The sequence below is a fragment of the Genypterus blacodes genome, unplaced genomic scaffold (genome assembly GCF_046128005.1).
Source record: "Genypterus blacodes isolate CSIRO-AG114 ecotype Tasmania unplaced genomic scaffold, CSIRO-AGI_Gbla_v1 ptg000027l_1, whole genome shotgun sequence".
NCBI classification, from domain to species: domain Eukaryota; kingdom Metazoa; phylum Chordata; class Actinopteri; order Ophidiiformes; family Ophidiidae; genus Genypterus; species Genypterus blacodes.
In genome coordinates, this window is record NW_027466840.1 from 1,104,328 (window position 1) to 1,131,482 (window position 27,155).

A 27,155-nucleotide genomic window follows, 5' to 3' on the forward strand; every position below is an offset into this window, starting at 1 on the left:
GTGTTTGCACTCCGCCCCTTTGCCCTCTACGTAAAGGAATAGTAAACTTAATGCTAAGGTCACTGCTGCCGCTCTAAGATGAATACATACGGCTACTGGAAAGCATCTGATGGTGGGAAGTTCCCCGCAGGGGAGGCGCGATGCCTGATTCCACATATGAAGAGCCTATATCTTATAATTGCCACGCCATGGGGAGAGGGGGGCTAGAGGTGACAAATCCAAAGTGCCGGAAGATATTAGTATGCGGATGGGCATCTTACGTGATGGGAACCACTATTAGTAATGAGCTTCTGGGCTTAGGGAAGCAATTTGCATGAAAGGCGAACCCCCCGAAACGTAATGATTTTCAGAGTCAAATTTGCCAGGTACCGCTTTCCTTACTGCACCTCTTTACCCGCTCGGTTTTGATTAACTATGATATGACAACTTTTACACTACGTGACTTGTGCTTTTGAATTAAGTCTGTCTGGATTTGTTTGGGGAAGATGTATGATCTCTATAACTGGATAACTTTGTGTAGTTTGATATTTCCTGAAGACGATGTGCACGGTCTTGGTTCTGCCAGCAGTAGTTCCAGCAGAATGATGTGTGCATCTGAGTGCTGCACTTCATGATTCAGGCATGATTAAGGATTTATATTGCATCCTCAAACTCCCATTACGCTGTCAACAGCCATTTCCTGAACCAAACACACACACGCGCGCACACACAAGCGAGCAATGTATGCAGATGTGCTCGACTTGACGGCGGGAGCGGAAAATGGGGAGCTGCTCTCCTGTGACAGAAAAACAGAATGCATCATTTCCATTTGTATGGAATGGTGCAACGGCGCGGTCAAAGCGGCGTCGCTGAGCCGGATCTTCCCGCGTACAATGGAAGACGAAGCGATCAGTGAATATTCACGGACGACGCGCGAGTTTCCCCAGGTCCAGATCCCCAAAATAGGAGCTAAATTCATTTTCTAATCTGAAATCAGCTGGTGAGAGTTGTTGAAAACTTGTAGAAAACGGAGAAAGGATTGTCAGTATTCTTGTCCCTCCATTTTCTCTCTGCATTATGCATTTCCTCCAACAAGTACAGACCGACAGACGCACAAAAGCTGGCCTACATGCTTGGATTGCTTGTGAAGATAAATGCTGTGTCAGCTGTCTTGGACTGCCGGAGGAGAGGATGCAGCGGGAGATGAGGGTCGCGGCCATTGTAAAGTTACTGGTCCTGTGATCAGCGGCTTGCAAACGGGAGTGTTGGGCATACAATATTCGCTTGCATACAATTTTCTGCTTTACTGGAAGTGGCTCTATAGATGCCGAGCCCCGGGCCAGCGCAGAGCAGCCAATTCTGTTGGAAGAAGGCACTTTCTCGGGGTAAAAAAATACAGAGCTTTGGAAAGATGCTGACTTACCGTAACAGCTGAGGTATTTTTTAATAAATCAAAATACAAAAAAAAGTGACAAACTTCTTGCCACAGCAGCTTTATCTCGGAGGAACACAGTGACCCAAATGAATACTTCACCATGAATCACAGCCCATGTTGGCTCGCCTTATTTCCCTTCTCACCATATCCTTCATAGACAAACTCCTTACTTGGGACGTGACCCAGTGTTTCCCTACTGTGCTGTCCTTATGCGTCACAAAAAAAACGAAACGGAACTGACATTAGTGCAATTAATAAGATGGAGTTGAACATCCTTGGGAGAAATTGATCCCCCCCTCCCGCCATCCCCTTATATCTTACCGTTTCGTTAATCAAGGGACTCAATCAGCATCTGTAGGGTGCACAGCGTGATTTAAGACAAAAAACACTGCCAACAAGATGGATGTCGGACTGCACAGTCTGCATAGCGTGCAGGAAAACATCTGCCGGAGCCACAAAGGCGCCACTATTGCACTCTGAGCATGATAGATAACGGCGCGTGCGTTATGGCGCCGTATTTGTTTTAATAAAAGTAAACAGCGCTCCCTGTATTAATCATTATTGATTCAGACAAATGAGGTATGCGTTTTCCTTCTCGCCGGCCTCAGATGCCACCATTCTACCACGCTGAACTCGAGTTGCGCCTGCCGGGGGCGTCATTAGACACTCAGTGACTTCAACATGCAAATTTATATCACGGCAACAGATCTGAAAAGGCAAGGAAGAGCACTTTTCGTATATGTTTTGTATGTATCTGACAAGTACAGTGTGTATAAATGATTTGTGAATGCTGTGTGTGTGTGTGTGTGTGTGTGTGTGTGTGTGTGTGTGTGTGTGTGTGTGTGTGTGTGTGTGTGTGTTTGTGGCTCATTTGATTGGCTGGATACAAGGTCACGAAATGAGGAGTGTACAAACCAGAGCCAAGTGGTTGTGGGGCGTTAATGTTAGTTGCTTTGATCTGAGCTGCACTCAAATGTTATTTTCTAGCAGATTAAGAGGCTACTGCAGGGTCACCCCTAATGCGTTTAATGATCTTGAGAAACTTTTCAAGCCGCGGCAAGGGTGCTCGCTAATTACAACCGAACGACTTTGGGACTGGGGGAAAGCGTGATGTGGCAGGAGTTGATTTGTGGCGGTCATCTGGGCGTGATTAGTTGTCCGTACGTTATTATTACAAACACTCCGACGCCGGTCGCAGTGACTCGGATGTTTTACGGCTTCCACAGAGGAAAAGTCAGACAAAAGTTTGCATATTTTAATCAGAGGTTTCATCAGCGTTAAAATCCAGCTGATCAAATTTTATAACATGTGGCCTCAATATAGTAATTTCCATAATAAAATTATACCACCCCCTTCCCTGCCATAACACTCTTCTCCCACAATCACTTTGGGGGGAAAAAAGCCTGCCTGCCAAAAAATGAAAAGCCTGATACAACCCCCTATTCCATTAGGACTGTATGAGAGCCAAGAGGTCCTCTCTGTGGGATGTTAGCGAGCATGAATGAGCTCCAGACTCCCCTTTTCTTGCCGCCAGCTTTTACTCTATAAATTATTGAAATGGAGGATGTTGGATTTCCTTTTCTGAGCGGGAATTGAATTCCTAGAATTCCGTTTCGTCAGACTTTTATTGTGTTGAGTGCTTCGCTAGGTGATACCGTGTTCAAATGGAGGAGGTGTGAGCGGTGGCCCATTAAGGTATCAGCTTCAGTCATACACAAGATATTAATGGCGGAGGACCTTCTTTAACACGCCCCTATAGAAGATAATGCACACCTGCTCCGGTTCAATGATTTTTAAAGGTAACACCACTGCCACATGACAATCGATTGTCCAGAGATATCCGTTTGATCAAACCGACCCCCATGCTAGCGGAATGTACAAGTACATGAAAGGTTAATGAAGCAACTCAGTGTCTCGCAGGCTTGCCGTCTGTCTTTCGCCGTGCCTGGTAGGACGGGTCACCTGCTCGCAAATGAGACCTGTTGGCACTCGTTCCTGGCTTCGGTCTCCATCAGCTACCCCTGACCTAAGATATGTCTCAGGCTGAATGCTTTAGTGGCAGGTGTAAAGCTCTCGCTGACAGTTAGTGATGATTATTGACCGTCTTTGTTTTAAAAGTCACATTTGCTGAAAGCGGTGGATTACTTATAGGATTAAACACTCTATCCAACCGGGCAAACAGCCAAGTTCTCCGCTCATTGCCTGTGACTCTTGTGTTTCCTCCCAATGAAAGACTGTAATGTAGAATTAATGTTATGTCTGAATATATCACCAAAAGTCTTGTTTTGGTGGGATCACAATGCTTTGTGAGGAAATACAATCCTCAATCTTTCAAATTCTCGGAATTTCGGATTTCGGGACTTTTACATACACACATACACAGCCTTCAAAGGATGTGTCCAATGAAACTGAGCTTAATTCTCATTTTTCTGGTCGTCAATGTTGTTGCACTGCAGATGAGACAAGAGTTGATATGAGTGCCCCCCCCCTCCAGCGTTTGTGGGTACTGCATCCTGCTCATGTTTAACAGTCATTTAAGAGGCTGAACACAGGAACGATTCAAGCAAACACAGGAGTGTTAATGTAAAGTATAAACCTACTGTTTAAATCTGGACCTGTCAAATGCTCGCACATTTGTAAAAACCCACACAAATGCATTACTGACCTTTGGAACACACGCATACGTGGGCCTTAAAAGTTTAAACATACACTGAATAGGCATCAACACGCTTTTAAATGGCTTCCAATGCTTCAAAGTAAGAACGGAGGCGTCCCAAAGGAAAAAGGCAGTGTGTGGTTGTTTATATATTCACTGCCACGTCTCCTTTATTTGTGAATGCTTAATGCACTCGAGAGTATCAAATGTGGGTTGATGGACTGTTAAGAGGAAGAAAAGATAAAGCTTCCAGAGTTGCATTTCATAGGAGAGAGCGAGGGAGAGGCTGCGCAGCATCCATCTCAGCTTTGTGTTTGGAAAATAGCTTAAAGCACTGTCAAATACTTTTCTGCCTCTTTCTTTGAATATTACTAATAATAATAGAAAAAAATGCTGATGGCAGATAAGATGACAACAAAGGGAGTTTTTTCTCCTCTCCTTCTTCTTTCCACAACTCTAAATAAATGGGCCGCTGTTTTCTGAAGTAAATGGAATCATCGCTCAGGGTAACAACCAGCAAATGGAATATGCAAAGCTAAATCCTGAAGAGGGAGGGAGAGGGAGGCGAGAGACGGACGGAGACGGATGGAGGCGGTGTCTTTAACGTTGAGCTTCTTTTTAAAGTAAAGGCGAACAGCGGGTTGGAGGCGGGCTAGACGGTGTCAGTAAGGTGGAGAGTGTGGAAGAAGAGAAAAGGAAGTCCAGGTAGAGGCGTAGAAAAATAGAAAACCAGCAGTCTCCCTCTCTCGCTTCCCTCTAGGTGATCTTTAGTCAGAACAGTGCATCTGGCTGAGCTGATGTGTAGTCTGTAAAGCGGGATGGGGGGAATCTAAGCGTAAATGGAGCTTTGCGCCTGGCTTCCTGCCTGCCCGGCCAGGCCTGCCCCCTCTCCGCCCTTCCTGCTTCATCTCCCCTTTTCATCTTCCTCCTTACCCATCCATTTTAGCGTTACCCCTAAGGGACATCCAACACTGACGCGCTCGCTCTGCTTCCATTCTCTCCTCGCCGCTCGCTTCGCTTATGTTGTAAATGGAGGAAGATCACAGCTAATCCGTCATGTTTATGAATGACACGGGGCCTACGGAGAGTTGGAGTGCCTCGCCAGAAGTGGCGTACATCTCTGTTGCATGCCCTCTGCTTGGCTGATCCAATCTGGCCCGGCACTGATGGCCATAAAATATGTCTGTAGGGGACGGCAGGCTTGGAGGAACACGGGGCAGGGTCATCAAAAAGCAGAGCTCCGCTGATGTTAGACCTGGATCAGGTTTCTCCCCTTTATCTCCCCATCGTATACAGATTGTAAGCAAAAATCTCAACAAATATTGTTTTAAATTATTAATTTACATATCACCCTAAATACACCTGAATTACTAAAACTGTCAAATAATAATAATAATAATAATAATAATATAGAAGTCTGTTTATGTTTTTTAACATTATCATATAAAACAATATGTAACACTGTATACAAACATGAACAGAAATATACTATATATTTTGTAGATATGAAATAAAATTCAACATAATTTTAGGCTGATTTGTTCCTTTAAAAAGATATGGGTGTTCTTCTGTAACTGTGGGAGCTGTGATAGTTATGATACTAGTTGTAGTAAAAGGAGTTGTAGACTTCCTTACTGTGTGACATGTTGGCTATACAATAATTTAAGAAGTTGAATTGTAGGTTTTATCACAGTTACAGCACTTGATTTATTCATTTCTATATGTTAAAGCTATTTGAGAAAATGCTCGGAAGTCATCTGATTGTGTAATTTTCAAGAATTTCAAACATGACGGCACAACTCTGCCGATTTGCAGCTTTACAAACTATTTTCCCAATGTCATTCAGACTGAGGAATGGCTGGGAGTGTTCAAGTGTGAAGGTTTTTTCTAGATTAAACAAAACGGACTGATGATTAATTTATGGACTACAATGGTTTTCTCTCAGTCTCCGGCTGTATGCGTGGGAGTTGTAATGGCAAATAACCAGCATTCAATTAATTATACAATCTCAAAGGGGATTTATGGCTGAAGAAATTCAGTGTAGGGGCAAAGGGGGGAGAAGAAGCTATTTTTCACCGAGACAGAGCGTCATGGAAGTTGAGTTAAGAAGAGAGCTTCCTACTCTTTCACCTTCCTCCCACTATATTTCATTCCGACACACATGATCCTCCCTCCCTGTCTCTCTTTACACTTCCCTCACCATTTCTCTTAAATGCCTTTGCATAATCTTTCGCCTTTGTGCAGCCTAATACAGCAAAGAGTTGGATAGGATTCCGCAAATGTGTTTCAGCCATTCTCTCAAACAAACTATTTATTCGGAAAATACTAGACTGCAAACTAAGGTCGACTTAATGCTCCTGTTCAATTCAAATTAGTTGTTATTAGCTATACCCATAAAATCCACATAAAAAGGTCAATTTGCTGTGTTACGCCTTGAATGTTTGTGTGAATTTTCTCCGGGAAAACATTCAGGTACATTCAGACGCACAATACTGCCAATTTGCTTCCCCATCCCTGTGGGTGGTGGCAGGAAAACTGAAATATACATTTATGTTCCAGGTGGAGCTAAATGGATCAGGGCAAACTCAAAACTCTCCAGTGATCTGCTCGTTTGCTGCGACCTGCAGGTTTTGCACAGAAGCCTTTTTGTAAACGGAAGAGCAGTCAAGGCTTCACCACTTAACTTATCTCAAATCAGTTCATGTTAAGCTTTTGAACACTAAGACTTGTGGCCCCTGGGCCTGTAAGTGGAACACGATGACACGTCTGAGCACCTCAAAGTCTTTTTTCTGTTGCAGCCCTCGCAAAAACCACATGAATCCTGTTACGTTCCTTGTTTTGAAACAATTTGAAGATTGACTCCGAGTTCAACAGCCTGTGAATCCTCAAAGACCAAATCTGGAAGGCGAATTTGGAAATGTACCCCCACCAGAGACCAGTCTGCGGTTTATTAGGAGGAAGCGGCAAGCCTTGTGTTTTCCATTATTGGATTTGTTAAGCAAAATCTATCAAGTGTAGTTATGGCAGATGTTGGGAAGCTTATTTGGTAAATCTTGCTTAATAGAAGTTCCAAGTTGAACATAATCCTATTTCGACAGAACAACACAGGTGCCAAACTGTGCTGAGACAAAGTAATCGGATGAATACTGGCGTTAAATTCTCTAGACAGGTCTAGGGAGACTGTGAGTATTTCTATATGTCTTGTCTATGCATTTCTAAGTATTCCACTTTTGCTTAATTTATTAAATAAGGAAACAAGAATAACAAGAATTTAAAAAAATGAAGATCTCTTCATGTGTGACTGTTTCACCCCTGCAAAACTTTGCAGAATGACGAATGGGTTGTTGGGTCAACCATCTCTGCCTCCAGGTCTAAAGTTGAGATAGTTTCAGGAAGCTGCAGGCGATGAAGCATTGTGTGGGCTAGGAGCTGTTCTGCTGCAGAACATCGACGGCAATGTGGACGGACGTGGCCAAACGGAGAGAGCGTGGGGAAAAATGGAACAGATGCTGTCATAGAGTTGGCACAAAATGGAAATCCTGCCTGCTTTGTTAATCAAGAGCTCTTACGTTTGGTTGAGTAATTTTGTTTGGGTGAAAACAAAAGCATAATTAACAGTACTCTCTCCTATGCCAAAGGGGGGGGGGGGGGGGGGGGATTAATACGTTAGTTGAACCGGAGCCGAACAGAACATTTTGTTGAAGAGGTTTCAGGTCGCCTCTGAGCAGATGTTTTAACGAGGTTTGCGACTCGTTTTTAGAGAACTGTAAACAAATTAAAAGGAACAATGTTTCCGCGTGGATGTGTTCCAAATCAACAACCTCGTTTTGTTAAAGAGTTTATGCTTGCGCAGTCTAAAATTCAAACAAGTACGTGTTAAAATGAATGAGCTCACGGGTAAACACAGTGGCGATGTAAAGGAAGCCTGCTTCAGTGCATCATAATTACAATTTTTGTATGTTTTAGCACAACTTTGGACATGACCTCATCTTAATGTCATGTTTCACTGACATGCCAGAGCAGTTTTGGTGACTTATTAACCACCATTAGCTAGTTTATCAAGCACCAGGTCCTAATTCCATCTTGGTCTGCTAATGCATTTGGCCAAGCCCAAATGAAGTCCTTGCGGGTGGTGAGAGCTCTGTATGATTAACGTGATTAGCACTCTACCCCTGCGAATATTCCGCTCTCATCTTCCTCAATTATTTAAGGGGGTTTTTTTGTTTGTTTTTTTGAGGCCGAAAGTCCCTCGACTTTAAATTATATGTGGTGCGGTGAGGGAAAGATGGCTTTTGGCCGAGGCTGCAGAGAAAAACGAGCAGCGCCGTCACACTTCGTGGCTAATGTTTTGTGGCACCGTTTTCTTGTGCTGGCCGCACTGTTATCTGGGGAGGAGATGAAGGAATCAGATTGATTCCTAAGCTGGGGTGTGCTGTAAAAAAAAATGATCTGAAGGGAAAAGGAGAAGTAAATCTAATAAGTAAGTGTGTCAGCGTTTGGCCCCGAAATTCTCACACTTCCATAATCCGGAGTCCTTGATTTGAGGAGGGATTCCCAAACAACAATACATCTGGACACAAGCTTTCCCCCGCCGCTTCAACACAGCAAGTGACCTGTGACAATCTCTTTGAGGAGATTGTGTCCACTCGAATACGTCCAACAATACATATCATATTATGGCCCGCAGGGATTTTTTCCTGAAGAATAACCTTAACCGCAGGGGTGAAAAGTCTCCTTCTGCCAGGGAAGAAAAGGGCCAGACTGAATCCAATCCTTTGCCACAGAGTGAAAACCAGAAGGGTTTGTGTTTGTACTGCTTCAGCTGGAAAGTCCATTTCAACAAAGTCTTTATTTTCCTCCTCACACTCCTCTTCACCTTTTCCCTTAATGCGATTGCAATTAAAGAAGATAATACCAAGGGCTAATTTAGCTTTGAGTTGTCTCCCTGATTTAACTTTAATTTGCCAACCAATATTCGGTACAGCTGTTGCCCCCTAATGAATATAGTTGTTAATTGTTGCATATTGCATTGCGTCTTTCTACAGCCTATTACACCATTATCTGCACCATCACCGTAGTTCAAGCGTCAGGCTCGTTCCACCTAAAGGTGTTACCACCTCAGACTATTAATAACTGACAACATTGGCTTAAGGAGAGAGAGAGAGAGAGCGAGTGAGTGAGCGAAGAGGGAGGGAGGGAGGAAGAGAGAGAGTAACGGTACTAAGAGCGGGAGTCAAACTCAAGCTGACCTCCTGAGCTTGGTTTTTGCAGCTTGGTTGGCACCTTTGTGTGTCGAGCAGAAAAGAGTAAACAGTAACTAATCACATCTGAACTGTGGCTCTGTCTGGTCAGAACTCGAGGCGTCCACTCGAGGAGGACATTACGTAACGTTACATTCCCATCACTTTGGTCGGCGATTTGTTCGGTTTAGGCTGAGATGAATGCGATCGACGCTGAACTCAAGCAACCTTTTCTAGTGAAATTGTCACTGATGTCATGGCAGCCTGCTTTGATTTCATCTGCACTCTTATATCATATGTGTGATCAATCGCTATAATCTTCTAATGGGCTTACGTCTTCGGCAAAAATCTGCTAACTGAAGAGCTACTCGAGCCAATGTCCTTTTCATACACCGTCCCCCCCCCCCCCCCCCCCCCACACCACCTCCATCTCCCCTCCTGCACTTGGCACCAGGCGCTCCTCCACTCCTGATATCCTGGCAGTGGCTAATGTGTGCAAATTGTCATTGGGAGTCTTTTTATATCAAGCACCAGCGCTCAGCACTTCTGCGGAAGGTGACTTCAGCATTTCTCTCCCTTCCATCTCATTTAGTGTGTAGATCCATTGTTGAATATACAGTATGGCTCTGTAAAGCAGACCCTGCCCTTGTCTTAGAGTGTCCTTGAGATTGCAGTTCTCAGCGCGCTAGAAGAAGCAAGGGTGGGGGTGGGGGCTGGGGGCCGGAGAAATTAGAGTGAAACTTTGACTTGCAAAGAACAGCTTGTCACTGCAAGTTCAAATCATTCAACATGCAATTTGTTAACGCACACACACACACGCATAGCAAACTTTTCCAATTTCATGCAGTTCAATGTTCCAAAAGCAATAATGAATTAGCTCCTCACCTGATAGTCTTGTGTAACCACGAGACGAAACCGAGCACGACTGTTTGCGGAACTGCAAACATAGCACATGGGAAAATTGCGAGCCGCCCGGTCCCATGTGATTAATTATTGCATTCTCCTATTTCAGCACTCTGTCAATAACCCCACTTCACCAAAAAATGTACGACAAACATGTCTGTGGCTCAAATTAAATAGTGATTAATCTGAGTTCTATTCAGTCTCTTCGCCCTAGAAGGAAAACGCTGCAGCGCCGGCGTTGATTTGAGTTGTTAATCACAGCACAACCAAGCAAATGTGCTCAATTTTCCTCCTTTTATTTATTATCACTATGGTAATTCGCTTTGTGAAATAAATGAGTGTAGCTGAGCGTTGCGCGGAGCTCGACAACGTGAAGGTGCCTCTGTTTATTATTCTTTCTCTGTGTCTTCATCTCAAGTTATGCACAGGAAATGTTTGTCAGATACTTCGCAGCTGATGTCATGACTATGTGGCCATTCTAGGTGAGCGCAAGTGCACCAAGGAGCTGCAAATTACATTTCTAGCCTAAGCATGCAGGCTTTGTAAAGGCCAGAAACCTTTGTACTATGCCATTAATTTTAAATGCACTGCCTGGAGTCATGTGGGCTGCTCAGTGATGTCCCTGCGCCCTTTTGTGCATTTGACCCAGCTTCATTTTTAAAAATGTGCTCCACTGAGTCATCCTCCTAAACACACGCAGGAGGGCTGACTTTTCAAAGCATTAATGTGTGCAGTAACAAATAAATGTTGCATTGTCTCTTTCGATTATTCATGAGAACATAAGCTTAAAAGCAAGTTAGACATCTTAAGGGACGGCTAACTTATAATTTCTCCAGCCCTTTGTTTTACAATTCACTGTAATTTCACAGGAGTTGCTTTTTAGTTTGCATGGATTGTCACATCCAGTCATTACATTTAACACGCACCCATGCTCCGAGGCCTGCTCCCGGCTATTGCGTTTGATCAGGTATACTTTTGACTCACTGTAGAATCGACTAATTGTCTGTTCGACCTTGAACAGGCTGGAGGGAGCTTGGACAGGAGCTTCTGTGTACAATTAATTTCTTCCCCCCTCCTCCTTTGTTAACTCTGTTTGAATGAGCACCTTTGCAAGTGCATTTACGCACATTAAACTATTTCCCAACAGTACATTAAACGAGAAGTTCACAAACGTGTTATGCCATTTGTATTGTCTGCCTTTGCTTTGTGTAACATATTAAGTAGCAAAGATTCCTCATGCTGCTCTGAGGATTTTAAATAGAGGCGCAACGTTGGCACTGCATTTTGCATGAACTTTACATGAGAGTAACGTACACACTGAAAGCAGCAGTGTGTAACATTGTGCAGTGAGTGGAATGGCCATGAAAATAAGAATCCACTCCCTCCTCTCCCTTCATCCTGCCTCCACAGGTCCTCCCACCTGAGAACATGAAACACAACTTTGGTATTTGTTGCGCCCAAGGCACTTCCCCAAATCAGATTTCATCAGTGGTAGAGACACAGAATTCTTCACAGTGCACTCAATTTATGGATTTGTATGAGGTTATAATGAGGATTTCAGCAAATCCTGTAAAAAAGGTGTTTTCAAAAAGTCATATACTGTAGTTTGAAAGTTGGATTAAGTTTTGATTTAATTTAATTTGTCAATTTTGTAGTAAAACAAAGTATTTCAAGTCGTCAGTCCTGGAGTGTGCTAACTGCTTACCAAGTTTCTGTGGTTCTGGAAATAGCAACCATGAGTCCAGGGTGTTTTACATGTGTATATGAGCAGAGACTAATGCTATGGCACTGATTAAAAGGGGGAGAAATCTCTTAAAACACTTAAATATAGTAGCATCTTATACCAAGACTGGTTCAGTCTTCACTTATGTTCCATCTGCTTTGCAGTCTTCCAGATGGACTTTACTACTCCAGTATAACATTAATTACATATGTCCCTAGCGTGACTTTCGCAAACTGACTTAGTGGTGGGTGATTTAATGAGCAACATTAGTGTTGTGCACACGACAAGCACACAGGGGCCAGTAAACCCTGAGAGCCTCTCATTACCGTAATGGCCACTGAAAGAGAGGCTGCATATTTAATACACCGCAAACTATGTTGAACGCCTGTCATACTTTGAGTTTGAGGTTTGTTGGGCTCTTTTATTGGTTTGGGTTCTGCATTTATAGGTGACGTTTTGTCACGCCGTGGATTTCCATGACTGTCAAAGTTCATGTCAGTTGAGGCAGGGACACACAGTTCCATAGGAAAGTTTTGCAGTTCAGTCTGAAGTCACTCATTTGCAATACGGTCTAATTCTGGGAAGATTTATCCATGGAGGTGGGTTCTCCTGCCAGATCCCCAAAAGCATTGTTGGAAGGCGGCCATGATTGTCGTTTTGGCTGCGTGTGTTTCCAGACTGATGTCTCCTCATGAAAATTTAATGAAGAAAGACTTTCCAAAAAGGTGCCGTTTACGAGAGCAATGGAACACACTAATTAGCCATATCACAGCAGGAGAGGGAAAACTTAAAGGTGCACATGAAGCTCATTGGCATTCGGAATACGCACATCATGTTTTGCAGTTTAGTATGAAGCTAATATTGGGATGCAGGCAGACATTTCACATATGGGTGTTATGGTGTGTGGAATATTCAATTCTGCAGATCATCTCTTGCTGTGAGCCAAAAATACACACAGCGATCAGAAGCACGAAGCTGCTCCGGGCTTTGATTTCCTTTGTATTTGCTCAGGGAAAAAAAAGGATGTTTGGATCAGGGAGCAACGCGATTTATGGTGTCTCACATCACAAGCGGTGGCAAGAGGCAACCCGCCCTTGTTCTGCGTGTAAGCTTGAGACACAGGCAGGAACAAGACAGCTTATACAGCACAGCAAAGCCACCTGCCACCATCAAAGAGCATCAAAGCTCCACGTAAGCTGAATACGAGAGTAACTTTTTATTCATACGCATCTGTAGTGCCTTTCATTCCTTCCACCATTAAGTTTAGAGATTCTTAAATCAACATTACACACGTCATTTTGCCAGCTTTGAGAGATAACAGTTCCCATTTTCATTTTTGCTTTCTTTTATGTCCCTGTCAATAACACATTTGGGAAGGGGAAACGGTATTCAAAGTGATACCTCGCCCTAAATCTATCTTTTGAATCGTAAACACTGCCCTTGTGGGTGTGGGAGGTGTCCTGAAATTGTGTATTGGTAGAGAACAGCAGCTTTGTTCAGCTAGCATTGAGTCAGTTAGAACAGATTGTGACTAGTTTGTATGCAATTGACGAGTCGACACTTGTGCATAGAAGCCCTACGGTGTTTTTGGGGTCATCCGAAGAGAAAATTACACACCCAAAGTAAATCAAGTATGCATGGCCTTGAATGAACTTTGATGTCAGATTTTAGCTCTCAGACTGTATACAATGTAGATTCACACAGTGGAAGTGTACAGACAGGAGAGGAAATACACTGGCCAGCCTACGTAACCTGAAGTGATTGGGGGAAACAAAACAAAGGCTCTTCTACTTTTTCCTACACTCCATTTGGCCTCACTGCCTTATTTTCCACTGTTTTCTACTGTACAGAAAGTAAAAAATGTATATTCCTCACGTCCTCCTCCCCTCCCGAGCGCCGCACAGGCTTCAATATGGACCTTTAATCAATCTGTGCTGTCTCTCTCTCTCTCTCCTCACTTTGCAGAGGACCAGCTGCCCCCTGGTTTCCCCACCATAGACATGGGCCCACAGCTGAAGGTGGTGGAGCGAACACGCACCGCCACCATGCTCTGCGCCGCCAGCGGCAATCCTGACCCAGACATCTCCTGGTTCAAGGACTTCCTCCCTGTCAACACCACCAACAACAATGGACGCATTAAGCAGCTCAGATCAGGTAGGTTTCCTCTGCTCAAAGTTGGATTGTGAAACCGGGCCTTTTCCGTACTTGATTTCCTCTATCTGAGCAGTTCCCCCCTTTGTCTCCTCATTCTTTCATCCTCTTCTTCCTCCCATAATTTAACTTCTTGTTTGGCTTAAATTTTATAGGAAATGGCATTGTTTCTACTATCTCCTGTCCTCTACTGTCTGTATCCCCTGGTGTGTGTCGTCTGTACGTGCGTCTCCCTTTGTCTTTCAGTATTGTCATGGGCTGTCGGGGTCGTCCCCCTCCCCTCCTCTTTGTGTGCTGGCTTCTCTCCTAACTTCCTCATTGCTCACTGCTGTGACTTTTTACAATGAATTGTTTTGCCGTTTTGGGTTCATTTTCCACTGCATTGGTGCAGTATATTTTTGGATCCATACTCTTCATTTCTTATGACTTTTTTTTCAATTAATATTCAACATTTGGCTTCACTCAGAAATTGCACAGGAGAACACATGGTTTTCAGAAAATCGGATTAAAATAGGAAAACAAACAGTATGAACAGAACTTTAAGGTCAATCATAGTTGTTTTCAATTTGCTTAAACTTTATTTTGTAAAGAGGGATCCTTAAATAGTCTATATTTTCTTAGGTGCAAAGACCTCTAATTTTTGACTCTAATTAGCCACAGTAGTGTGTAAAACTCCATACAGCTTTCCCCTTACCCCTTGGTTCTTTGAATTTACAGCCCCCTGCTTCAATGTGTAGACCCCAGCTTTGTTTTTATTTGCCTGTGACATACCTTAATATACCTATTAATATTCTAACCTTTCATCCAAAGAGACTATGATTCTATTCAATTATTACAAAGTGTTACATAGTTGGTAGCTTGGTGCTGCATTTGCCCGCTGATAGCGACGCATTCGTCCAACTCCTGGGTAAACTTCAAGTCTTGTATGTTTGACCACCTGTCTTCACAGATTTCCCAGCTGTCTTTTGTTAAGACGTCTATTTAACCTGACTTATGAGTTGTTTGCAGCAGAACTGTGTAGAATTAACCCTTTCTATTAATATGTCACTTTGATTCACGTAGAGTTGATAAAGCATTAACAAAGCCTTGTTAACTAAACCTAAGGAATATAATCATTCTTATGCTGTCTTTCTTCTCTCTGTATTTTTAAATCTACAGAATCCTTTGGTAAGTGCTTAGCTCTAAAGCACACATCACCCCCCACTAATTTCCATGTTTCCAACAACTATTAAAATGCATGGCATGCATTTTACTAACAGATAGTTTAGTTGCAGGGGTACCACTAGAGGCACACACACACACTTCCCTCACCTCACAGTGTACAAGTATCCTACCACTGCCAACGATAGTACCACTGCTATTATTATCAAAACATAGCATAGTAATTATTACACACTTGCCCTGGGTAAAACAAACTTCTGACCTGTTCTCACATGTCTGTTACTCACTTACTGACTCACTTACTCACTATCTCTTAACACCAGCACAGAAGGTATGGAAAGTTCAAGTTCAGTTTTTAGGGAGGTGACCAGCCTCTGCGTAGCTCAGGTCAACCAAAAGGGATTCCAACTGGCTCAAACGAGTCTCCTCTCCCTCTCATATACAAAGTCCTCAAAGTCTCTCCCGTCAGTAGATGGTGTTCAGAAGCCATTGCCACTACCAAAATGGCACCCCCACGTGCTACATCAATGTACAAGTTCTTCTCTCTGACCAATGATTTCTCTATGATGAACCCTGTCTTTTTTTGCCAATAGAGTACAGAAACGTTCTTATTCTCTCTCTCTCTCTCCTTTCTCTTTCCTCTAGTACCTTTATTTACGTACCCTGTTAAATCTAATTTGATTCTTCTTCCAAAGCCCCCAGCCTCTATCTTCTCGTACTAATGCTTCTTCTTTCTAATCTTATTTGCATTCATATTATCCACCCAGGTGGTACACCAATAAGAGGTAAGAGTGCTGAACTGACGTTCACAGAATGAAAATAATACAAATTCATTCTTGCTGTCAACCCATCCATTCATGTCAGTCACCTCCATTTTTGTCCTGTTTACCAAGTCCTATTCCCATTACCATACCTTCTTATTTGTCCAGTTTCGTTGACAAAAATCTGTATTTCATTTTTTTTTTGTCTATGCTTTATTTCCTCCTTTGTATTCTGGTTTCAAGAGCCTGTTTAGCTCAGTTGTGATATGCTTGCCCTGGCTCAAATAAGCATATCCAATGACAATTATTTTTTCAAACTATATTTTCAAGTTCATTTTTGGTTTCTTTTTGGCCATAGCGAATCATGTGTCCCTCTTTTTGTCCAACTAAAACAACCAAGCATTTTTCCCCCTTAGCTGTTCTTGTTCAGCACTAAAGTATGCACAGATGCTGTGGAATCACGCAGGCATGCTGAAGACAACATTGCAACTCCTCTGCTTTTTTCTCCCAAAGAAATCTTTCTATCTTTGCAAACTATTTTTTTCCCATTTCTTCTACTTGCTTTCCTCTCCTGTACCTTCTACAAAAAAGCCCAAACAACCACTTTTTTGATAAAGTTTCTACGGTGCTTTTTTTCTCTTTCACCTATTTTTCTTACATTTCTTGGGTTTGGAGGCTATTTTACTTTTTGACTTTTTTTTTCTTCAGGGTTTGGGGAAGGCAAACAGTAGAGTCGGGCGCGGACCTGATTGGCTCATTTTTGCCGTGTGATGTGGAGTTGCAGAGATGTTGATGCATTAAGCCATTTTTCCCTGGGTCATGTGACACCACACTGCTGATCCCATTTGTGGATTTTTATGGGTGTCTTTTGTAGCTTTCACAAGCTAAAGCAGTGGTTGGTTACGTTCTTGTCGGCTCAGGCCAATATTTTGAATTTTGTCTTCTAATACAATTGCATTTTATTTTTCAGCTAAGGGTTGTCAGAAGGTTGTAAGTTGTGTCGACATACATTTCTTGCCAAGATTTGCATGTCAAAACCTTTGTTACAGAGGGTTATGTGTTGGTTTTGCTTCACACAATATTTCAATTAATATTTTCCCCTTATATGAGCAGCATTTTTTTATATTTTTGTATGCGCTGCATATTTTTTTTAAACTTCACTTAGATGAAGTCCAAATTATTCTGAAAGCAAAATATTACACCTGATCTGTGATTGAATATGCTAAAATTCATACCTAAATTTCTTTCTTTCAAGTGTCCTCCCCCTGTTATGCTGCTTTCTTATACTGTAAACCTCTTTTGTTTGATCCATGTTTCCCTGAAGCAGTATCACTCATCCCCATATTGACCAGTCCAGTGACATGTTGTATATTGAAGGGGCTGCCCCCATTACTCAAAGTGAAATCAGGACATTTTTGACATTGGCGCTAGGATGAGTGTTTTTTAGACCCTGTAGTCCAATTTTCAGTGTTTTTCTCATGTGGAGACAAAAACAAGGTATAAGTACACATAGAGAAAAGTTACAACTTAGGATATTTGTGTTTTTATTTCTTTTCCCTTATTATTTTAGGCCTGTAAACTGGAACAATATACCTGTATTGCAATGTCTTCCACTTGCAGCTATTCCCAACATATAATATCTTAACCGCATCTTCATTTTGCCTCAGCCAGTGGACAGGCTGTGATAATGATGGGGGAAATTAAATGATTCAGCTCAGAGTAGTAGAAAATGAGAAGCTATTGTAGGGTTTCATTTGTGGTACATTGTTTAATTACCCTCACACATTCCTGTCCAAACTGTCCAACTGCTGAGGCTTGAGGGGCAAAGCAAAACTAGAAATGAAGGGGGCTAAGGTTGGCCTCTCTTGCTTTTGAATTCCACACAAATAACATCATTTTAACCAAACATACTCGGCTGCCCGTTTGTTATTCCCAACCAGGAGCCCTCCAGATCGAGCAGAGCGAAGAGTCTGACCAGGGGAAGTACGAGTGTGTGGCAACCAACAACGACGGAACCCGCTACTCTGCCCCGGCAAACCTTTATGTCAGAGGTAGGAAGCAGCCATTCACAACACTGCCTGGATCATATACAGTATCTGATTGTTTTAACAATTCCTAAAGAATCTGTAAATGCGACCGTCAATACAAATACTGTAACTGGTAAGAGAAGGTACTAATGTAGAATAGTCGTAACAACATCAGCCAGTGAAGTCTGCAGTGGCCATATCCTGTGAGGTAATTGTAAGTATAATTTAGTCTTGCACTTGACTTACCTGCACTGATTTGAACCCGTGTGCTCTGTGGTGTTTCCGGCCCTTCCCGTTGATTATTCCAGGTTTAACACAAAAGACTTGACCACTTGCTGTGTTAATCTACTAACTGCCTCTCAAACCTGATGACAGCGGGTGTCAATCCCCCCCACCTTTTAAAATGTTTTCCCTCAGCATTGAACAGATCCTTCCTGCCCCCGCCCCCCACCCCCCTATCAAAATTCATATGATTTTATAAAAGGTAAAAAGCAAGCACATTATACAAAACCATTTTCTAAAAACAGTTGCCATGGTGGCTGTGATCTTTTCTGCCTCCATTCTGAGAGTAATAGTCTCATTATTTGGCTCATTGGAGTTAATTCCATCCAGTTTCGGAACAGTGAGATAATTCATACTATATATAAATGAAGAAATACTGATTATTTGATGAAAGCTGACCACACTGCTGGGAAAAGAAGTGGTGTTTTCAGAGTAAATATTAAGAATATAAATGTTGTGATAGGTCAAAGTGTTTTGTCAAGCAGGTACACAGGGCTTGCTGCACCTCTGACCCAGAAGTGTTTGGCATATGAACGCCTACAACATGGCCTTTTTACTCTCTGTGTCTCCCTTGTTCTTTCTCCTTCCCTCATTGCATTTTGTTCTGCATCAATTCCCCTACATCCCTCAGAGCTGCGAGAAGGTTGGTGCATTTTTACTCTTTACAACACAACACAAAAAGCAGAAACCATCATCAAAGCATCACATCATGTGGGAATGAAATGACCGCATCTGTGTCATTGTGGCCTTTTTTTTCTGGATTTCCTTCATTTATCATTTCCGTCGTGAGATCCACACGCCTTTTTGACCGATTCAGTGTTCAAACTGCCGTTATGAATGGCCCTGGTCTTTGCTTAGAATACTTGACTGTGCAAATAAAAGTGGTGCATGTTTGCATCTTTGAGGTTGGGTCAATATTTGCATTTGTCGGAGCGTCTGTCTATGCCCCACCAACCCCAACCCCCTTAGCCCTTCACCCGTCAGAGTTCCTGCTTGGGTTCACTAACAAATGCCAGCACAACCGACAATGCTTTGTCCCCCGTGTAGTTTGTCCCGTTTATCTTCTCAAATGCAGTTTTTCGTTGGACAAATGAGTAAATTAATGCAACGCACTAGTCACAGCCGCTCAGAGATGACACACAACCTTTTGACAGCGATCATTCAATGCAGACTGAAGTATTTAGAGCATTATCCACACGCCTTGACAAATGTAAGTATATTCAAATGAGCAGGATAATAATATGTCTGTGGGGAATGCACTTCAATTGGATATTAATTAAATATTGAATAAGAGAAACGTATTTAATAATGCAAGTCGTTTCCCTAGCTTTCCCCTCTGGAGAGCTGCAGCGTGCTCAACAGAATGGGCTTCATGAATTAGTCATAGGGCGGTGCGTAGTATAACACGCCGTTGAAGTGAAATATGGCGAAATGCCTGCCCACATAACTGGTTTTAAGACACAGAAGCAATTATGTAAGCTATTTACAAAGCAGGGTCAATTAAGGTACAATGAATACAAGTATTCAGGTCTTTTTTTACTAGTGAAATATAGCTTAGCCAGGGCTTCTGGGTTCACTTGAGGCCCAGTGCTACTTTCTCCGAATACTTTCTTTTCTCTCCGTGATCAACATGCCTTCGAGTAACGCTGGTACTTGAAACATCTCTGGGCAGGAACGACGACTTCCTTAATTTGATTTCAGCCCTCCATAGACACGCCTGTCCATTTCCTTTATACCCGAGCCCCTAAGATCTCTCAAAAGTAGGTTGAGAGTAAGTTCTCTCCATCATCTCAAAATTTTCCACCATTCATTCCTCACCTGTGAAACAAAAATGATGTTGCGTTCTTTCAAGTCCGTCCAAGTGCCACATTACCAGGTTATCACTATTCACCTCGTTCTGACTGTTATGGTATTTATTTTTCCTATGCAGCCTTCTTCCCTGACTCCCTCACACATGTGCCTCGCAAAAATCACATACTCTTCCAGTGTGCACGCCAATGTTTTGCTACCAACCTTGAAACTGAAGCATTTAAGTTCATTGGAGCACTAATATTTTCTTAGAAATAATTGGCAAATTGTATCCACCTGCACTGTCACTTTATCTTTTTGTAAATCAGGACGATCAATTATCTGATTAATTTAACTCACTGAAAAAAGTTGACCTGTCTCATCGATCTTGTCTCCACTGTTTACTTTCAGAGAAGGCTCGCCAAGCAATGCCAGCCTGTAATCTGAAATGCACACAAAAGGTTCAGCAGAGTGTGATGTTGTGGGATCCTTAGTGCAGCCATGGAAGGCAAAAGATTTGACACTGTTATTAAAAATGTATATAAATGCTGTGCATTAACGTGTTAAGTTTGACAGCCCTTGTGTCAGAAGTATTACCTCTTGCGTGTGTGTTGTGGCACATTCTTTCAAATCAGCTGGATGTACGCTGCATAGTTGTTTCTTTGCATACAATTGTGGACTGTTGTCAACTCTCCGGCAATTGTGTGTGCACTTCTGTTCATCATCTGATATTGTTTTGTGCATGGTGCTCGTGTTGATGTCGACACACTGACCATTGGAATCTATAAGTCTTGGATCAAGTGTGCTTGTTTATTTTTTGCCATCATCATGAATTATCTCTGCAGAAACAAATGTTCATCTGTCTGCTGCCATTGAATGTTTTGTACATGGGCCTAATTATAAAATCTGTGAGCTCAAAATCATCTCTATGGCAACGATGAAGGGAACTAGGGTGATTCTGTCAGGTTTGTGATCATCTTCTCCCTCGCCTCCCACAGTGCGCCGGGTGCCCCCACGATTCTCCATCCCACCTACAGACAATGAGATCATGCCAGGCGGCAGCGTCAACATCACGTGCGTCGCTGTGGGCTCCCCAATGCCATATGTGAAGTGGATGCTGGGCGCCGAGGACCTTACGCCCGAGGACGACATGCCAATAGGACGGAACGTCTTGGAGCTCACGGACGTTCGGCAGTCAGCCAACTACACCTGCGTCGCCATGTCAACGCTGGGCGTGATTGAGGCTGTGGCACAGATAACGGTGAAAGGTAAGGCAGCTCAAACGCAAAACATTACAGCACTAATTGTCTTAAAAATGAAAGTGTAATTGGTCGACACAGTTTCTGATAGCTTTGCAAAATTTCTCATGTAGGTAAAAATAAATTTCTGTTTACAGTCAGTATATTTTACCTGAAAACTATCCAAGCAAAGGCTGCTGGCAGTGCTTTAAAGAAAGTTATTTACCTCTGACTGCCACGATAAGTCAGCTGCAGAGGATTCCTTAAAGCTTTCGACAAGCCCTGGCACCAGCGGCAGTGCATTAGGTGCCAGATTGAGAATATAGTGAAGTGCTTATCTCCCAGCTGGAGAGTTACAGAGCCACAGCTCACCATTTCAGTTTGCAAGAGGTAGGGAGGAGGGGGCGTGTGAAGTGTGGCGAGTATTGTTTGGTGTCCTCTGTAGGCACGGCACTTATCTGAATGTAATCATATTTGTGCCACAGCTTGCCAGAGAGATATCCCAGATTGGTGTCTCTGTATGCACGTGTGCACCAGCGACAGGATCTTGCTCGCACGTCCCCGCTTTGTTTTTGTAGACATAACATAGAGATATTAGTCACAATATAACAGCGTCTGGCAGCGAGCTCCCCCAGAAGCACACTTCAGATGGCATATAAAGACAATCTATTGCTCTGATATCTTTTGCCATGTGCCACTGGTGTGGGAGAATTAAAGTAATAAATTTACCTGTTAAATTATTAAAGTGATAAACACTGAGAAACCACAGATTAACGAGCAGCATTGTCAGCTGCTGAACTTGGGGGGCATCGGAGCCTTTAATCTTATACAAGTTTAGTTATTGTGAGACTTTTTATGTTTTGGGTAATAAAAAGTAGTGGAGTAAAACAATATTATCTAATAAAGAAACAATAAACTTTGTCTTATGAATCTGCATAAAAGTCAAGTGTCCACCAATAAAATTAAACTAGTGTTATCCAACACAAACGTCTGTAAGAACAGGCTATAATCAAAGTACATAACAAATATTAATAATGGGTAATAATTCATTAAGTCTGATATCCATGTTGCATTTGGATTCATATGAAGACTTAACATTCCAATTATGATTTAATCTTAATCATCCCAGCACTGCCAAAGCCTCCTGGAATTCCGGTAGTGACTGAGCGCACAGCCACCAGCATCACGTTGACGTGGGACTCTGGCAATCCCGAGCCAGTATCGTACTACATCATCCAACACAAGTCCAAGTTCTCTGAGGACATGTACAAGGAGATTGACGGCGTTGCCACCACCCGTTACAGTGTGGGTGGCCTCAGCCCATACTCCGACTACGAGTTCAGGGTGGTGGCGGTGAACAACATCGGGCGCGGGCCGCCCAGCGAGGGCATCGAGGCCAAAACAGCGGAGCAGGCACCGAGCACGGCGCCACGGCAGGTGAGAGGACACATGATGAGCACAACCACCGCCGTCATCCACTGGGATGAGCCAGAGGAGGCCAATGGGCAGATCATGGGCTACCGTGTCTACTACACCATGGATTCCACCATTCACGTCAACCTTTGGGAGAAGCAGATTGTTCGGGGGTCTAACTTTGTTACCATCCAAGGTCTCATCCCCAATAAGACTTATTACATCAAAGTTCTGGCGTACACCTCGGTGGGTGATGGCCCCCTTTCACCAGACCTTCAGATCATCGCTAAGACAGGAGGTACAAACACTCTGAAAGGGCGTTAAGTGCTCACAATTTCAATGTGCCTGCATGTAAATTCACCGTTTTCACCGAAACGGCAGCATCTGCAGTAGCACAATGTGATTCCGGTAGCTGGTACACACACCGCAAATTGACATCTGTTGGAGGATAAAGATGAGTGTGAGACGGTAGATGGTAATGAATTCCTTCCTTTGTTCCAATTCCAGTTCCCTCTCAGCCGACCGACTTCAAAGGAGAAGCCAAATCAGAAACGAGCATCTTGCTCTCATGGAACGCCCCAACGCAGACGGGACAGGAAAATCAAATCACAGGATACGAGCTCATGTATAAGAAGAGGGACGACAAAGAGGAGGTGAACGTTTAGCACACATGCTTTCTTAGTAGACCAGAGCTGGTGAGGTTACACTATAACAACATGGAAGACTAACTTATAACTGCAAAATAGTTTGAAATGTTTCTGTCGTATTATAGAGGATAGATAACATTTCAGAATACAACTGCTATTTTTATCTTTCAACCTTCAGACTGAGGTCAGGCGCAAATTGCAAGGGAGGAACCTCAGAAGAATGAGGTTCACCATGTAATTTGTCAATGACAGGGAAGCCTTCCAAACCCGGTGTCGATCTCTTTCAAATGATTGTTTTAAAGTGACACATCTTGCCTGAATTCTGACCGCATAATAGGCTTTGATAAAACCTCAAACACGATTATGCACAGACATGTGAAAACTGACCGATGACACTCTCTCCCTCTCCCTCTCTCACAGAAACGTATCAGCTTCGAACCGACCACCACATACCTACTGAAGGACTTGAAACCCTTCACTACGTATACTTTCCGGCTAGCCGCCCGCAGTAAACATGGGGTCGGAGCTTACACCAATGAGATCTCGGCTGAAACTCCACAGACACGTAGGTCCTCTTCCTCATCCAACCCAGTGCAATTCTGGAAACTCGTTTTCAAATGCATTACGGATTTCTCGCGAGTTATACCACCCAAAAATTGAAAAATGTCCGGACGCTAACTGGCATAAAAAAAAGAAATTGTGTTTTTAATTTAATGGTTAATGCATTTGAAAACAGTGCAGATTAAAAAACTGAATTAGCTTACAGTTGTTGAGGAGTTTACAAGACCATGCAGTGTTCAGTGTGAGAAGGATGCATGGACAGTAAATGGCTTTCCTGTGAAGTCAAGAGACAAGGTTGCGTAAAATACTGTCTTGACTCGAATGAATAACAGAACCATGAATTATTTATATGCGCTCCTATCCGCGTTACCCAACTGTTTGGCTGTTTTTTTTTCATTCCAAGGGCACATTTGGCCTGTAGGAAAACCTTAGCTCTTGACATCGCATGTCGGCCCAAAAAGGAAACGGCACTCTCAGACTGAGCTTTCTATGTAGCTAAACTCTGCCAAGAACCTCTCATCTTGACATCCGAGGGACTTTCCCCATTCTGATGAAGTAAACACAATTCAAATGTGACTCGAGAATGTCGCAGAGAGGCAATATCGTAGAAAGCTCAAAGCAAGTATTGTCTCTGTAAGTTAGGGACATCTCCAGACCAAAGGCCTCAGATTTATGAAACAAGGCAAAACTTGACAAAAAAAAATGGCTCCGGGTTCCAGATTGAGAAATTAAAGTGGGAAATCAAAGAATTTTTGCAGCTTACACATAAATCTGAGGTCTCTTCAAGGGCAGAGGTAAGGTAGGTATACAAGCACAAAAAGCTCAAACTCTGCCCACATGTATGTTCAGAGGAACAAGAGAAAAAACGAGAAAACAAATATGCATGCTAACGTGACCAGAATCTACTAAATCAGTCCTGTCTCCTTGGGAAGTTCTCTGTTGTACAATCAGGCTTTTACCACAAACCAACAGGCTTCGGAAAGGTTGGTGACAAACACAACATTTTTCTACTTTGAACTTTGTTAGAGCATCAACCTTTATGTTTTTGGATTGATGGTAACTGCTTGCCAAAATTTCTCGAAGTTCATTTGAAACCTTATTTTTTGAAACGTGTTTAAGGTGTGTGTAGATTTTTAGATTTGTTAGGATTGAGATCATGAGTATGGCAGGATCTATTCTTTTCATTTCCTTCTTTTTGTGTCTATCGTTTGTTCATTTGTTACGAAGGTAGGTTCCATATCGTGAAGCTGTCATGATTCCAATCAGCCCCTTCCATTCATCATCTGTGTACACAGCAATTTTGTCTTGGCCTTTACCTTTGTTTTGTCTTTATTTGTGGTATTTCATTGCATTTGAATATCATTTATACATCCACCTAAGTCCTTGTGATGTGTCCTCATTTGTGTCATTTTTATTTTCCTCTTCTTTTGGTTACCCTCGTTTGGTCAATTCCACCATCATCATCATCACCCCCAATCCAAACAAAAACTACAACTCCTTTAACGAAACGAATCGCAACGCAATGAACGCCCCGACTGAACGCAAAACTTGCCACTGCTCCAAAACTGGCCCACCCAACCAGAACCCTCTGGCCCGCCTCAGGAAGTCAAGTGCTTTAGCCCCAGCTCCACCAACATCCTGGTAAGTTGGCGGGCACCACCGACGGAATTGCAAAACGGGATCCTGACGCAGTACAGCATCCAGTATGCCGCGACTGAAGGGGCGGACACTGCCGAACGCCAGATCTCCGACATCCCATCGGAAAGCTCCCAGTATCTTTTGGAAAACTTGGACAAATGGACAGAATACCATGTGACTGTCACTGCTCATACGGATGTGGGAGCAGGACCGGAAAGCCTGCCGCAGCTCATCCGCACAGAGGAGGATGGTATGTGTTCGATGCAAAAAAAAACACAAAAAAGCCCCACCTGCAAATCAAGCCAACCCCTTTTAACCCACTAATGCCTCGCCTCCCTCTTCTTCTCCACCCTCTCTGCCTGCTTCTAACATGGCCGATGACACTAAGCCCTATATTGGACTGTGCACTTTTTTCTTCTTTTTTTTTTTTAAACAAGCTGCGACTCACTTTGTTGCCCTTTTGGCTTTTTTTCCTACTTCCTGCTCAATTTCAACACATGGTACGGAATTTTGAGCGGCCGGCCTCCAACTTCCAGTCCCAACTGTCTTTTTGCTTTTATTTTTTTTTACAGTGGTGAATGACACAAGATGGAAGATTTTTATTTTTTTTTCAAAGGCCATTTTTTTAAAATATTTTTCTCCTACATTTAATCATTTTTTAACCATTTTCCCTTGTTCCATTGCCAAAATTCTTGTGGTGCTTCAAGTCCTTGAAACACCCTAGAGCCCCCTTTTGGCTCCACTTTTCTATTTTGGCAAAAACATTTTTATTCCATGTTTTTTAAAAATCCACTCTACGCATTTTTAATGTTTTCAGATTAGGTCAGCTGTCAGACCTGTTTTTGCTGTTGTTTTTCCCCTTACCATTGTTGAAATATTGATGTCATGCAGTGCTTGTTGCAGTTTGCTGCACTTTTGTCAAGTTTTTTTTTGTCACCGCAGCATTTTGTGCTATGGCTTTGAGCAGGATTTACAAAGAGGGTGAGGAGCCTCTCTATAATTTTGACCCTTCTCTTTTATCCCATGGTGTTCCTGCAGTTCCTAGCGGGCCACCTCGTAAAGTTGAGGTGGAGGCTGTCAACTCCTCATCAATTAAAGTGATCTGGCGTTCACCGATGCCCACCAAGCAGCACGGTCAAATCCGAGGATACCAGGTGCACTATGTCAGGATGGTTAATGGGGAGCCCACAGGACAGCCAGTCATCAAGGACATCCTGATCGATGATGCCCAGGTACGACACCCTCCTCAGCCAGCCACCTCATCTCTCACAAGCGTAGTGTCACACACACTCTCTCTCTTACACACATTAAAGAGTCTGTGAAGGCTCCACAGCAAAAGCAGTCACTCAGAGTGGAGAAAAAGAAAATAGTTACTTTGTAATGGACTTTCTCACTGTTTAACTGGAAGGATATTTATCTGCATAGGAGCATACTCAGGTCTATGATATTGATCGTGATTACTACGGTCGGCAAACAAAGAACGTGCATATCTGTAATTGTAATCACCTCAGTAAGCAATTATTTGGACGTGCTGTGCTTGACAATTTCTCAC

The 27,155-nt window shown here is 42.9% G+C and overlaps 1 protein-coding gene across 6 annotated transcripts in view; it reads left to right on the forward strand.

The window, feature by feature from the left end:
* The window catches only part of LOC142993127 (receptor-type tyrosine-protein phosphatase delta), a 297,399-nt gene that overhangs the window by 238,066 nt on the left and 32,178 nt on the right, over positions 1 to 27,155 (forward strand). For all 6 annotated transcript variants that reach the window (XM_076143781.1, XM_076143778.1, XM_076143782.1 and 3 more), the window contains 8 exons: positions 13,902 to 14,090; positions 17,950 to 18,060; positions 21,105 to 21,374; positions 22,474 to 23,055; positions 23,265 to 23,410; positions 23,825 to 23,969; positions 25,548 to 25,853; positions 26,642 to 26,835. In XM_076143781.1, coding sequence (XP_075999896.1) covers positions 13,902 to 14,090; positions 17,950 to 18,060; positions 21,105 to 21,374; positions 22,474 to 23,055; positions 23,265 to 23,410; positions 23,825 to 23,969; positions 25,548 to 25,853; positions 26,642 to 26,835 — 1,943 coding nt within the window. The remainder of the gene's footprint in view (positions 1 to 13,901; positions 14,091 to 17,949; positions 18,061 to 21,104; positions 21,375 to 22,473; positions 23,056 to 23,264; positions 23,411 to 23,824; positions 23,970 to 25,547; positions 25,854 to 26,641; positions 26,836 to 27,155) is intronic.